The sequence below is a fragment of the Lampetra fluviatilis genome, chromosome 62 (assembly GCF_964198595.1).
Source record: "Lampetra fluviatilis chromosome 62, kcLamFluv1.1, whole genome shotgun sequence".
Lineage (NCBI taxonomy): Eukaryota > Metazoa > Chordata > Hyperoartia > Petromyzontiformes > Petromyzontidae > Lampetra > Lampetra fluviatilis.
Genome location: NC_136336.1, coordinates 5,670,843 through 5,685,515, shown reverse-complemented (window position 1 = coordinate 5,685,515; position 14,673 = coordinate 5,670,843). Strand labels below are relative to the sequence as shown.

Sequence of the window (14,673 nt, the reverse complement as noted above, 5' to 3'; positions counted from 1 at the left end):
GTTTACCGGGGAGGGCTCAAGAGAACGTTTCGCTGTGTGTGCCCAGAGCTGCCTTGGCAACGTGGTGCAGAATGCCCTCGTTATTCGCGACGAGGGACACGTTCCAGAGTTGCTCGTGAATGGAAAATGTCGCGGATAATGATATTGGCCTACGAATAAATAAATAAAGAAATGCGTGAATAAGCTATTAAATACGTGACAATTATAATAACGCGAAAAATTGGTGATAATATTCAAGCAAAAAGCTTTCGTGACTGCAGGGATTCATCTTCTTGGTTCTTTCGGTAATGTCACGTAGAAGGGAAATAATAAAATAATAAAATTAAAACATAATAAAAATAATTCTCACGACGTTTCGGCCACAACGCAAGCAGCCGTCCTCAGGTGGAGAACAGGTCTGTCGAGGAGACAGAGTCTCGACAGACCTGTTCTGCTTGCGTTGTGGCCGAAACGTCGTGAGAATTATTTTATTATGTTTTATTTTTATTATTTTATTATTTCCCTTCTACGTGACTTTACCGAAAGAACCAAGAAGATAAATTCGGAAGTATTGAATATTACTCTTTTTTTTAAGTGCACCTTAAATTAAGATGATGCCATTCATCATCACTTTATCTCGTCACTTTCTCGCATCCCTCTCGCTCGCGACGCAGTCGCGTAGACTTCCAGGTGCGATTCGCGGCTAGCCAAAATCGCCGACATAGGCAATTTCTCCGAACAACGCAGCAACGCCGAATCATCGCGGCAATTTCAACCGCCGGTCGACAATAGGCGCGCGTAACCCCACAGAGCGCGTCGGGAGCGGCCACGACCCCAGCGAACTTTGACCCCCGCCCCGCCCCCTCTCTCCCCGCAGGTGCCACCGACGTTCCCCGGCCCGCTGAGCTACGGCCGATCTCCCGTCGCCTCGCCCCCCTGCCGCTCGCCGGTGTGGGGCTCCTGCCATCCGCCCGCCGCGGGGGGCAACGTTGCCCCCCCTCCTCCTCCTCCTTCTCCCACGCCGCGGACGCTCCGGCCGCCCTCCGACCCCCAGACGGAGTCGGCCCGCGCCGTCAGCTTCGGCCCGCGCTGGGACGCGCGGCGCCCATCGTTCGAGCCGCCCTTCGCGACGGCCACGGCACCGGCGCGTGAGCCCACGGGTGGCGGTGGTGGTGGCGGTGGCGGTGGCGGTGGGGACGCGTGGCGTTGCCAGAAGCGGAGCCCGTGCTTCCTGGAGCCAACGCGCCAGTGGCAGCAGCACGGAGCGCAGCAGCAGCAGCCGCAGCTGATGCCAGGTGGTTACCTAGGCGACGCGGACGCGTGGAGGAAGCCGTGCCACCTGCAGATCCCCATGCCGACGTCACCGGCGCTTTCCGATCTCAGCCCACGGTGAGTGGTGGCGCCACGGTCGCTGGATCGCTTTTCAATCGATCGGTCGGCTCGTTCGATTTTGTTTTTTTAATCCGCATGGATAGATTCAGGAGGTCGTTGTCGTACCGCCGCCGGCTGGCTGTCCGCACCGCAGCATCAAGCCTATGGCACCTGACAATCCCGCGGAGTCTCCCATCCGGGTGTAACCAGGCTCGTGTCCTTTGAGACCCGGCGAGATGGGGCGCATTCAGGGTGGTTCGGTCGTGTGGTCGGTGTATGTCCAAAGACATTCGTCATCGTCGTCATCGTCATCATCGGCCGTGGTCAGTCCACTGCTGTATGAAGGCCTCTCCAAGTCGCAGCCACCCCTCGCAAGTCCGTGGTGCAATTGCACTGGTCAACACACTTTTTCTGGCGTAAGGTATACCAACGGTTTGAAGGTAATTTTGGGGTGCTGATTCCAAATCTTGCATCAGTTTTTGTCTAACGCATCAGGTTTTTGAGATATCAAATATTGCATTTTCAATAAAAACTGCAGAAGAAAAATATTAAATGTGGATATCTACATAAAATTATATTATAAACACACTATCCTAAAAATACAGCACCATATTTTAACACTAAAGCAGTCACTGACTCACAACAACTTGCAATCATAAGTGACAGAGTTAATTTCGGGTAATATCAATGAAAATGGGGTATGCCGATAGCATAAAAATTAGATGTGATAGAGCAAATCTGAGATCAGATTTGGAATCACCACCCTGAAATTAGTCTAAAACAGCTGCAAAAGTCCAGGCCAGAAATGTTGTTGTTGTTGTTGACCAGTGTAATCTACGAGTTCATCACTCCATCTCCTCGGTAGACGTGCCCTCTGCTGATGCCTTTCACCACAGTCTTTTTTTACATTGAATCAATTCTTAAACCACGACGATTAATTGAATCGGCACGAACCTTTTTTGCTTCTTTTTTTTTTATCCCAGAAATCTACAACGGCGATTGAATTATAAACCACTCGAATGATAGAGGCATTAACATTTGGTTGCATGCACTGTTTGGACTTGAAAGTGGCGTGCAAATGCACATAACAAGCTCCTTATTCCATCATCTTATTATTGTTATTATGATCATGAAAATAGCTTGGCGCTAAATATAATTTTAATGAAACACCGCGGTTTATGATGTGCCGCTGGCAGGACTTGAGTCGTTAAACGCGAGCTGTTAATCCTGGCACGTGTGGCTGGATAATTGCTCGCGTGGTGTGGCGTACACGACGTGGCTGGCACAGTGGTGAGATGTTAACTCCCTCGCCTGCCATACAGGAGGTCGTGGGTTCGATCCCGACGCTGACGTCTGCTGCTGGAAATCTGGAGTTTGCGTGTCTCTCTCTCTCATCATCATCACGGTGGCTAGGAGATGTTAACTACCTCGCCTGCCATACAGGAGGTCGTGGATTCGATCCCGACGCTGCTGACGTCTGCTGCTAGAAATCTGGAGTTTGCGTGTCTCTCTCTCTCATCATCATCACGGTGGCTAGGAGATGTTAACTACCTCGCCTGCCATACAGCAGGTCGTGGGTTCGATCCCGACGCTGACGCCTGCTGCTGGAAATTGGGAGTTTGCGTGTCTCTCTCTCTCATCATCATCACGGTGGCTAGGAGATGTTAACTACCTCGCCTGCCATACAGCAGGTCGTGGGTTCGATCCCGACGCTGACGCCTGCTGCTGGAAATTTGGAGTTTGCGTGTCTCTCTCTCTCATCATCATCACGGTGGCTAGGAGATGTTAACTACCTCGCCTGCCATACAGGAGGTCGTGGGTTCGATCCTGACGCTGACGTCTGCTGCTGGAAATCTGGAGTTTGCGTGTCTCTCTCTCTCATCATCATCACGGTGGCTAGGAGATGTTAACTACCTCGCCTGCCATACGGGAGGTCGTGGGTTCGATCCCGACGCTGACGCCTGCTGCTGGAAATCTGGAGTTTGCGTGTCTCTCTCTCTCATCATCATCACGGTGGCTAGGAGATGTTAACTACCTCGCCTGCTACACAGGAGGTCCTGGGTTCGATTCCTGACCCTGACATCTGTTGATTTTTCTCCGGACCCTCCGGTTTCTCCATCCACGTTTATAATCAACGTGCGTGCGTGTAGAGTATTTGGCTGCTATAAATGTGCACGCGATGATAAGCCACTTCGTTGAGCTATCATTTGTGATAGCCAGGTCGATTCTGAAAAAGTGCGATACAAAAAGCTCAGTGCGACCTTACACTTGGTGAAAATAAAAAAAATAGTTTAGTTTTAATTCTAGATTTGAAGTTTTCGTGACTGCAAGGATTCGTACTCTTTGTTTTTTTCGGTGAAGTCACGTAGGTAAATTTTTGTTAATTAATTCAATCACCACGTTTCTGAGGCAACACAAGCTTCCGTCTTCAGGTGGAACCGTCACAGCAAACTTGATACAGTAATTTTGCTGTGACGGTTCCACCTGAAGACGGAAGCTTGTGTTGCCTCCGAAACGTCGTGATTTAATTTATTTAAATTTTTTGACCTTCGTGAGTTTAGATTTAGTTTAATCACCTGCCCTGTCATGCGTTCAGAAGGTGACCTCACGACGCATTCCCTGGCTAAACTATAATAACACGGGTTGCAATTCATATCCTTCCCTTAATGCCCCTAATATCAATACATCCTCGCAGCGGCTTTTGGCGGCTGGCCATCGAACAAAGAACGGCGGTCACGGTATCGCGCGGCGCACTTAGATGCGCTTCTGCGGCCGTCTGGAACGATCTTCCTTCCGATAGTAGGAAGCCGCTGGTGGCTGTGCACTTTCAAATCACCATCTAGATTGAGAACTCGTTTTGTTAGAACTACTTTTTGTGTGTTCGTTCGCTGTCTCCCCCGTTACTGTAACGAAGCGGAGCGTGATCTTTTCTCTCTCCTTGAAGAAGATGTTGTGAAGTTGTTCGCAGCGAACGCGACGCCTCGTCGTAGGATCCGAATTGGGAGACGGGGGAAAAGAAAGCGCATCCTTTTGGCGACGCTCTCCGTTCTTACGACCAATTATGCATTAGCGCGACGCCGTACCAAGGCTGACGTGTGCTGTAGGTGCTCGCCACAATTCATTGTGATTTCGCAATTAAATTATTACGCGTTAAATCGTGGAGGTGTAACATTACACATGTAAGGTTCGTCTTGTTTTTTGACGTTCCGATTCGCTGAAAACCCTAAGAAATCGGCGTATTTTCTTTCCCCATGGCGTTGACAACTTTATTTTTTTTTTGCCGGCTCCCGTCAGGTGTTAGAGGGTTCTTGTGAAATCGGCATTCCACCTCCTACGATCTAACTCGAAAATTAATTACGAATTTTTGTCAATATATTCCGTGAGCAAACCAAACACCGCTTCAGACCCCCCCCCTCCCTCCCCCCCTAAAGAATCTTCCTGATGTAACGTAACACGGGATGGACGGCTGCATGATGCCTAAGCGCTGGGTCAATTTTGTAATGACCCGAGCGAGCCGTTGAAAATGTCTCCGAGTGCAGTCTGACATTTGAGAAATGACGGACTAATCTTCGTGCTCACCCTAGATAATCGTGTCGGTGCCGAGATGTAAGAATAATAATAATAAAAGTGTAATAAAGCGGTCCTCATACGATCGTTCTCAAGGCGCTATGGCATGGAAGAAAATAGTTTAACGTCATCCGATGAAAGAAGAGGTAAGAAAAACGTTTTAAATTAACCAAAGACTTTGACTTTTAAACAGCTTTTATTGCCGCCAGCAGCCAAAGCACTGGAGGCGATTTCGATATGAAATACACAAAGTCACCAGCGAACAAATGAAAATAAACGCTACAAACCCACGCGTTGTGGCGCTAATTGCAGCGCGCACAACACGAAAGAAAAGCCACGTGGTGGTGGTTGTGGTGGTCATCGCGGACGCCACGGTGACGAGCGAGCGCTTCAGAAGGTGAACACCACGAGGGTGCCGTCCACGCTGGTACAGAGAGGGGCTTTTCCGGCTCCCCAGCGTTCGAACAAGACGTACACATCACCGACACGTGTGTGGTACATGGCGTGTTCCAGCCGGAGCCGCGCAGAGAGAGAGAGAACCATGTTCATCAGATACATTTAGAGTCGAGATTTGAAGATGTGTAAGTGCTTCGAAAGTCGTGGCCTCGAATGCGGCGACGAGTTACAGAGTTAAGGGGCCGTCCATAAATGACGTCACGCACCTGGGGGGAGGGGGTCAGACATTTGTGACGATGTGTGACGAGGGGGGGGGGGGTGAGAAACGTGACGTCACGTCAAAATGCGTAACTTTTAATAAATAGACAACACGTTCTACTTAATTAACTTCACTTTTTAATAAATGTTTTCTCCTACAACATCAGAGTGCAGCGCCAGATTAAATACGCACTACAATGACAATAGTTTAAAGCGATTTGAAGAATTTTTGGGGGGGGGGGGCAGAGCTTTGTGACGTCATATTTGAGGGGGGGGGGGTCTGAATTTTTGTGACGTCGTGTGACGAACGGGGGGGGGGGGGGGGGTCAAAAATCGTCCAAAATCGCGTGACGTCATTTATGGACGACCCATAAGGTGCCGCAATTACAAAGGCACCGTCACCACCACCACGAGTACGAGTCATAGAGGCCGTGGTGACAGCAGTGAGCGACGCGTACTCTGATGATCTTCACGATTTTGATTTAAAGCTTTCGTGACTGCAGGGATTCATCTTCTTGGTTCTTTCGGTAAAGTCACGTAGAATGGAAATAATAAAAATAAAACATAATAAAATTATTCTCACGACGTTTCGGCCACAACGCAAGCAGCCGTCCTCAGGTGAAGAACAGGTCTGTCGGAAAGACAGGGTCATTCAGAACAGGTTTGTCGGAAAGACAGGGTCATTCAGACCCCGTCTTTCCGACAGACCTGTTCTCCACCTGAGGACGGCTGCTTGCGTTGTGGCCGAAACGTCGTGAGATTTATTTTATTATGTATTATTTCATTATGTTATTATTTCCATTCTACGTGACTTTACCGAAAGAACCAAGAAGATCTTCACGATGTTGATGGAACATCCGTGGCCGAAGGGGGGGGGGGGTCCAAGAATGTCGGGAGGAGCAAGTCCAATTTGAGGCCTTGAATACCGGGGCAACACAATCTTCACATCAATGCGGGTACAGGCAGGCAGCCAGTATTACCAAAAATACTCTTGATCTAACACGTCGATTGTGAAGATTCGTGCGGAAATTAATTTGTGATCTTACAGGATAGCACATTTTATTTTTGACAGTGTGGAGGTGTGTGTGTGTGTGTATGGAGCCCTGGGGAGTGGTCGTGCAGTGGCTAGCGCACGACACTTCAAGCGCAGCGACCCGAGTTTGATTCCCGCTCTCAGCCAATACCAGTGACGATTATCTGAACTGGTACTGGGCCTCCCCTAGGTCGACTCAACCTCAAATAAGTGGTGTTTGAACATCGCCAATCGGGAGACAAAGGCAGCCGGGCATGGTGCTGGCCACCCACCCCCTCGTGTACCGTGCCGGCCTTCATAGGTGCTCGCTAACAGCACTTGCCCCAACAGTCTCTTACAGGCTATACGGGTGACCTTTGTGCGTGTGTTTGGCCCTGAGCGAGGTGGACGTGTGCGCGCCGAAGTGAAAGCGGCTATGAACCCGGCGTGCCCCGAGTTCGATTCCCGTTCACGGCTAACATGAGTGGCGAGCATCCAAACCGGTTCCCGGGCCCTCCCTCCGTCCGTCGACTCAACCTGACCGTGTGCGACACGTCAGCGCATGGGGAGACAAAGTCGCCCAGGCACGGCACGGTAGGCCAGTGGTTCCCAACCTTTTTGACACCAGGGACCGGTTTCGTGGAAGACAATTTTTTTTTCACGGACCGGGGCGGGGGGGGGGACGGGGTCATCATTGGGTCTTTCACCCTTTTCAAAGAAGCTCTCCGGTGACGTTTGTTTTTTTACTCATTTTTGGCTACTAGGGGTTAGCAGCTTGTGGGCTTACCAACACTGTGACTGAGACACTGCGCAGTGCGGGTAAGAGGCACGGACCGAAGTGGTAAATAATTAAACAATGGGGGCGGGCCACGCACGGACTCACCGCTCTCATCTCCTGCTGCTGTGCGGCCCAGTTCCTAACAGGCCACGGACTGGTACCGGTCCGTGGCCCTGGAGTTGGGGACTTCTGGCGTAGGCCACATCGCATCCCACCAGTCGCACTCGTACCACCGCACCGGCCTGGATAGATGCTCGCACACAGCCTGCTTTGGGCTATATGCCTTTGCCCCGTGTCGAATCGTTACTCGCGCCACTCATTTTTAACGAGGACCCCGTGGGAATTCAGTAAAATCGCAGTCGCTGCGTGGGAGGTTCGTGTCCTCTCCTCTGTGTTGTTGTTCTCTCTGGCGACGTGAACCTTTTTTTTTAAATGAGGTCATTATGTTGGCTTATTCCCTTTTACAGGACTACTGCCGTGAAAACTGGGTGGCCAACATCACAATGTGGGTTTTTGCAATGAATAAATATTTAAAGAGATAGATAAATCCCGCTCCACACATATATAACACTGGTCAACAACAAAAAAACATTTTTTGTGGCCTGGACTTTTGCAGCTGTTTTAGACTAATTTCAAGGTGCTGATTCCAAATCTGATCTCAGATTTGCTCTATCACATCTCATTTTTATGCTATCGGCATACACCATTTTCATTGATTTTACCCGAAATTAACTCTGTCACTTATGATTGCAAGTTGTTGCGAGTCAGTGACTGCTTTAGTGTTAAAATATGGTGCTGTATTTTTAGGACAGTGTGTTTATAATATCATTTTATGTAGATATCCACATTTATTTAATATTTTTCTTCTGCAGTTTTTATTGAAAATGCAATATTTGATATCTCAAAAACCTGATGCGATAGACAAAAACTGATGCCAGATTTGGAATCAGCACCTCAAAATCACCTTAAAACCGTTGGAATACCTTATGCCAGAAAAACTGTGTTGACTAGTGTAATTGATGTGAGAATCCAGTCAAATCTCTCTGATGTTGTTGTTGTACTATTTTTTTTAAGATTTGGGGGGTGGGCGGGCGGGTGGGTGGGTGGGTGGGGGGTGACGACGCATGGCCTTTTGCGTTCTTAAAATTCCGAGCGGAGGCGGTGACGGGCGTCACGAGGATCCTGAAGCCGTCATCGAGGGACCACTTCTGGTCGAACATCTGAAGCTGTGGCCGTGTGTGGTGCCCCCACCCCCACCCACCTACCTACCCACCCACCTACCCCACCCTTAGATGACGCCTGCTGCTGTATATTTTGAGTTTGGATGTCTCTCTCTCTCTCTGTCTGTCCGTGGTCGCGTGGATTTTTTGTGTGTGTGTGGTTATTCTTCTTGGTTCTTTCGGTAAAGTCGCGTACAAGGAAAATAATAAAATAATAAAAATAAAACATAATAAAATAATTCTCACGACGTTTCGGCCACAACGCAAGCAGCCGTCTTCAGGTGGAGAACAGGTCTGTCGAGGAGACGAAACGTTGTGAAAATTATTTTATTATGTTTTATTTTTATTATTTTATTATTTTCCTTCTACGTGACTTTACCGAAAGAACCAAGAAGATGAATCCCTGCAGTCACGAAAGCTTTAAATGTGTGGTTATTGCAAACTGGATTCCTTGCAAAAGGTTTCTGTTTGGTACTCTCGAAAAAACTAAGAGTATGAATCCTTGCAGTCACGAAAGCTTCAAATCTAGAATTTCTGTTTGGTGTTTGAACATTTTAATAGAACTGTTTTAGTGCCAGAACGGGTAAAATCTATTCTTATTTTTCATACCGTTTCAGCCTTCGTTGGAAAGCCTTAATAAAAAATAAAACCCTTTTACGGGTGTAGTCTTAACGGACTGATGCAATCGGATCATGTGCAGGTGTTCTGTGGATTATTGCTAAACGTGGGTCGTTGGCATATGGCAGCGGTTTTGGGGAGGCCATCAATCCAGTGGTAGATCGGCCGTGGCTGACGACGATGATGAAGCCGTGGGAGGAAAGGGAGCGGCGCGTGGCAGCTGGGCTGAGATTAGCGGGCAAATCTTACAGCGGACAAAAGCGGGCGGGTTTTTTTTTCTTCTTTTTACCCATCAGCTGCACGTCTCGGATATCACAGAGGGCGTGGAGCGCTGCAATATATAGAGGCAATGTTTTTTTTCTCTTTCACGACACAACAGAGGGTAGGGTTCGAGGGGCGGGGCGGGGGGGGGGGGAGGAAACGGTGGCACGGTAGTTTAATAACAATAATATTACGAATAATAGTAGTCGATTTAAAGCTTTCGTGACTGCAGGTATTCATCTTCTTGGTTCTTTCGGTAAAGTCACGTAGAAGGGAGATAATAAAATAATAAAAATAAAACATAATAAAATAATTCTCACGACGTTTCGGCCACAACGCAAGCAGCCGTCCTCAGGTGAAGACCAGGTCTGTCTCATTCAGACGCTGTCTTTCCGACAGCCCTGTTATTCACCTGAGGACGGCTGCTTGCGTTGTGGCCGAAACGTCGTGAGAATTATTTTATTGTTTTATTTTTATTATTTTATTGTTTCCCTTCTACGTGACTTTACCGAAAGAACCAAGAAGACGCATAATAGCATTATGAATATAATAATAGTATTATTAATATTATTGTTAATATCGTTATTAATATCACGAATAATAATAGTAGTATTAATACTATATAGACATTGAGGTGTTACCGGCCGATTCAGAATGGGTGTTTGCACGAGTGCACGGAGAAAACCCACAAGTGTCATGGGGAAACATTCAATCCCACACAGAGCGTTTAGGACGCGCATTTTACTTACGCGACCTGACCATCACCCCCACCACCCTCAAAATAAATAATTACAATATTGGTCGCTCAAGCCTTAACACGTGTTTAACTCGTCGGTCGTGGGTGTTGCTTGACCATCCTTCACCACGCATTGTCAGCGCGTATTGGCATATGGGTAAGGTAGCAGCATGGGACTGGTTGTTATAATACTCGCCGCTGATATTGGCCGTGGGCTGGAATTTTAATATAGTCCACCGGATTGTCAGCGCAGTGGTGCTAAACATAATGGCACACGACTAATCCCTCCCTGTCCTCTCCTCCCCTCCCTGAGATTTGGCGCAATGCATAAAATAATGACGTTTTAAAAGAAATATAGTTAAATGTTAATGAATCATTGCAATTGCATTTTTCGTTATTTTGCAAATCTTGCCAATGCTCAGCCCACCACTGCTGTTTCGCTGCAACTGTAAGTTGTAATAGGCAGCAGCAGCGGCGGCGGCGGCGGCGGCAAGAGGGCTTTTGATGCCACATTTTCTGACATCAAACAAAGTGCTCGCGTGGTTATTTCCGAGTTGTCTATGACCGCGTTCTACCGGATTACATCCAGACATTTGGCTTCACAATACAGGGGCGAGCGTGGGAGAGTTAATTGTCTAATCCAGATAATGTTTTACAAACGACACTGTCATCCATGCCACGGATATCGTATGCTGCGCAACCTGCCCCCCGTAGCTGTTCTTAAATTCCCCGACCCATACCAGAAAGCGCGTTCCAAAAACAAAACGCAGCTACGAGAGATCTTTGCATTCAAGGTAAATGTAATTGTCATTACGATGAATGTGTTGAGCAGGTTTTTTTCCGCCGTGCAAAACGACACGCGCCCACAACTTAACAAAAACGCATCGGAGTGAGCTGCTCATTTAACGCTTCTCGTAACGCACGGGGGGAGGGAGGGGGGGAGGGGTCTCTGGTTAGAACATATTCGACTGGGAGCTGGGTTCAAACCGAGGTCCTCAGCATTGCTGGCCAGCCGGCTGACTCTGTCTGTTTCTTAATTCCCACACGGCACGGCAAGCCAGACCCACGACAGGGCACCAATTGCAAGGCTACTGTGTCACGTGCTTACTCATCCAGTCTGCGAATCGGTGTGAAATTAATCCCAGGGATTCTAGATTTGAAGCTTTCGTGACTGCAAGGATTCATATTCTTAGGTTTTTTTCGGTAAAGTCACGTACATTAAAAAGTAAAATTAAATTAAATTAAAAAAATAAAATAAAAATCACGACGTTTCCGAAACGTCGTGATTTTTATTTTATTTTACTTTTTAATGTTTTTTACCTACGTGACTTTACCGAAAAAACCTAAGAATATGAATCCCAGGGCTCACCACATCCAGTGCACCTCTCGCCCCCGTGGCTTTGGCTACGAGCCACGTGCTTGCTTGCAAGGCTGCCAGCCACCCGAGAAAATATTCGGTGTGAAATGAATCCCCGGGCATCACATTCATCCAGTGTGCCTCTGGATGAGCATCGTCAAACCACGCTCGTATTACGCGTGTGGTGCGTGAACATCGCCACTGGGGAGACAAAGGCGGCCGGGCGAGGTGTTGGCCACCCACCCCCCTCGTGTGCCGTGCCGGCCTTCATAGGTGTTCGCTAACTGTACTTGCCCCAACAGTCTATTAAGGCTATATGGGGAATCTTTGTAGGTGTGTGTGTGTGTGTCACGCAACGGTTCGCACGCTGCGCTACGAACCCGGCGACCCGAATTCGATTCCCGCCACCAACAGCCAGTGACGATTTATCTGAACCAGTCCTGGGCCTCCTGTAGGTCGACTCAGCCTCAAATGAGTGCCTGGTGCAGTATGTAAAATCATCGCCGCTGGGGAGACAAAAGCTGGGGGGAGTCGGGCGTGGTGCTGACCACATCAGCCCCTCGTGCGCAATTAAAGCCTTAACAGGAGCTCATTAACAGCACTCCTATCCCAGTTCTATTCAAGGCTACATGGGGCATCTTTACCTGTGTTGTGTTTGTCCGTGCGTGCGTATGAATGCATTGGGCTGTGTATCAGAGAGCCCTGTGAGTCAACAGCATGTTTAATTCGCACGAAAAATTAAACCTGCTCTCTTTAATATTGAGCAAAAAAAACAACTAGTTTTCAACATCGATTCAAATTGAACAAACTGCGGTTGCCACTTGTCCCGGTTTTCCCATGATGGTCCCTTTGTTAAGGTAGCTTTCCTGGGAAATCTGTCCTCCCAGGACATTCAAATCCCCAGTGTTTGTCATTTGCGCGATCGTCTACCGCTCAAGACCATGCGTTTACGTGAAGCTCTCTCTCTCTTCTGGTGTCGTGAGAGATTCTTCGCCATCCTATGATGTGTCTGGGTTTTTTTGCACCTCAACAAGTGCCAGCATTATTACATTATAAGCTCACACTCATTACACACACACACACAATGTGCTTGCCACAAATGAACCACAATACCTTTGCTGATCTCGTCAAGGAAAATAAACCATCACCGGAACTCCGGTCATCCTCGCTGCAGCAGCAGTAGCAGCTGCTGCTTTTGGCAAAGCCATCGAATAAAAGCGGTGGTCACCGCATGGCGCTGCGCTTTCAGATGCACTTCTACGGCCGTCTGGAACGCTCTCCCCTCCGATATTAGGAAGCCACTGGAGCCGTGCACTTTTAAATCATCATCTAGATCGACACACTTATTTATTTGGAACTGCATTGTGTGTGTTTAGCTTGCTGTGCTTACAGCGCACCTCCGATGAACGCGGTTGGCTACGTACGGTGTGAAAGAAGTTCAACATACATACGCACAACCCTGGCACGGACACACTTGTACGACAAGTGACAGCTTTTGTTAAAATGTACTCGATTGGAAAAACACTCAACATCATCATCATCACCACCCCATGCTGCGAGACTTAGCAGGACTGTGATGAAAAAAAAGGCTTCTTGAGACCCAGCGAGCCATTGCTGGGTGAATAATTGACATCATTATCGTTTTTATTTTTTAATGAAATGAAAACGGTCCATGACTCTGCACGAGTGACGGACAAAGGCAACCTTTATGCTCACAAAGCAACGTGCTTGTAAGGACCGTGCGAGCGGAGCACCTGCCGTTCTCCGGCGGTGACGTTGGCGATGAATTGCAAAGTCCTCGCTTAACGCGTCGTGGTGTTCACACGATAACACGTTTTTGCAATCACGCGGTTCTTCCATTGGGGGGGAGGGGGGGGGGGAGGACACGTTTCGCACAACGCAGGACGCGCCCGCCGTTATAACGCGGGACGCATGCACCGTTATAACGCTGAAAGTGCTCCGTTATAACGTGGGACGCATGCACCGTTATAACGCAGAAAGTGCGTCGTTATAACGTGGGACGCATGCGCCGTTATAATGCAGAAAGTGCTCCGTTATAACGTGGGACGCATGCGCCGTTATAACGCAGAAAGTGCTCCGTTATAACGTGGGACGCATGCGCCGTTATAACGCAGAAAGTGCGTCGTTATAACGCGGGACGCATGCACCGTTATAACGCAGAAAGTGCACCGTTATAACGTGGGACACATGCGCCGTTATAACGCAGAAAGTGCGTCGTTATAACGCGGAACGCATGCACCGTTATAACGCAGAAAGTGCACCGTTATAACGTGGGACGCATGCACCGTTATAACGCAGAAAGTGCACCGTTATAACGTGGGACGCATGCACCGTTATAACGCAGAAAGTGCACCGTTATAACGTGGGATGCATGCGCCGTTATAACGCAGAAAGTGCACCGTTATAACGTGGGACGCATGCACCGTTATAACGCAGAAAGTGCACCGTTATAACGTGGGACGCATGCACCGTTATAACGCAGAAAGTGCACCGTTATAACGTGGGACGCATGCACCGTTATAACGCAGAAAGTGCACCGTTATAACGTGGGACGCATGCGCCGTTATAACGCAGAAAGTGCACCGTTATAACGCGGGACGCATGCACCGTTATAACGCAGAAAGTGCACCGTTATAACGTGGGACGCATGCGCCGTTATAACGCAGAAAGTGCATCGTTATAACGCGGGACGCATGCACCATTATAACGCATAAAGTGCATCGTTATAACGCGGGACGCACGCGCCGTTATAACGCAGAAAGTGCACCGTTATAACGTGGGACGCATGCACCGTTATAACACATAAAGTGCACCGTTATAACGTGGGACGCATGCGCCGTTATAACACATAAAGTGCACCGTTATAACGTGGGACGCATGCACCGTTATAACACAAAGTGCACCGTTATAACGTGGGACGCATGCACCGTTATAACACATAAAGTGCACCGTTATAACGTGGGACGCATGCGCCGTTATAACGCATAAAGTGCACCGTTATAACGCGGGACGCATCCACCGTTATAACGCGCCCGATGATCGGAGTTGGATTCCCATCCACGTCCCGACGTCAGCGGCAAGTGATGAGTTGACCACCCC

General features: G+C 48.5%; 2 protein-coding genes across 3 annotated transcripts in view; one reads left to right on the top strand and one right to left on the bottom strand.

Moving 5' to 3' along the window:
* LOC144951398 (uncharacterized) overlaps positions 1–14,673 on the bottom strand; it is a 493,651-nt gene that overhangs the window by 383,114 nt on the left and 95,864 nt on the right. The window lies entirely within an intron of this gene.
* The window catches only part of LOC144951418 (voltage-gated delayed rectifier potassium channel KCNH8-like), an 89,531-nt gene that overhangs the window by 62,704 nt on the left and 12,154 nt on the right, over positions 1–14,673 (top strand). For both annotated transcript variants that reach the window (XM_078881661.1, XM_078881662.1), the window contains exon 15: positions 857–1,368. In XM_078881661.1, the coding sequence (XP_078737787.1) occupies positions 857–1,368 (512 nt within the window). The remainder of the gene's footprint in view (positions 1–856; positions 1,369–14,673) is intronic.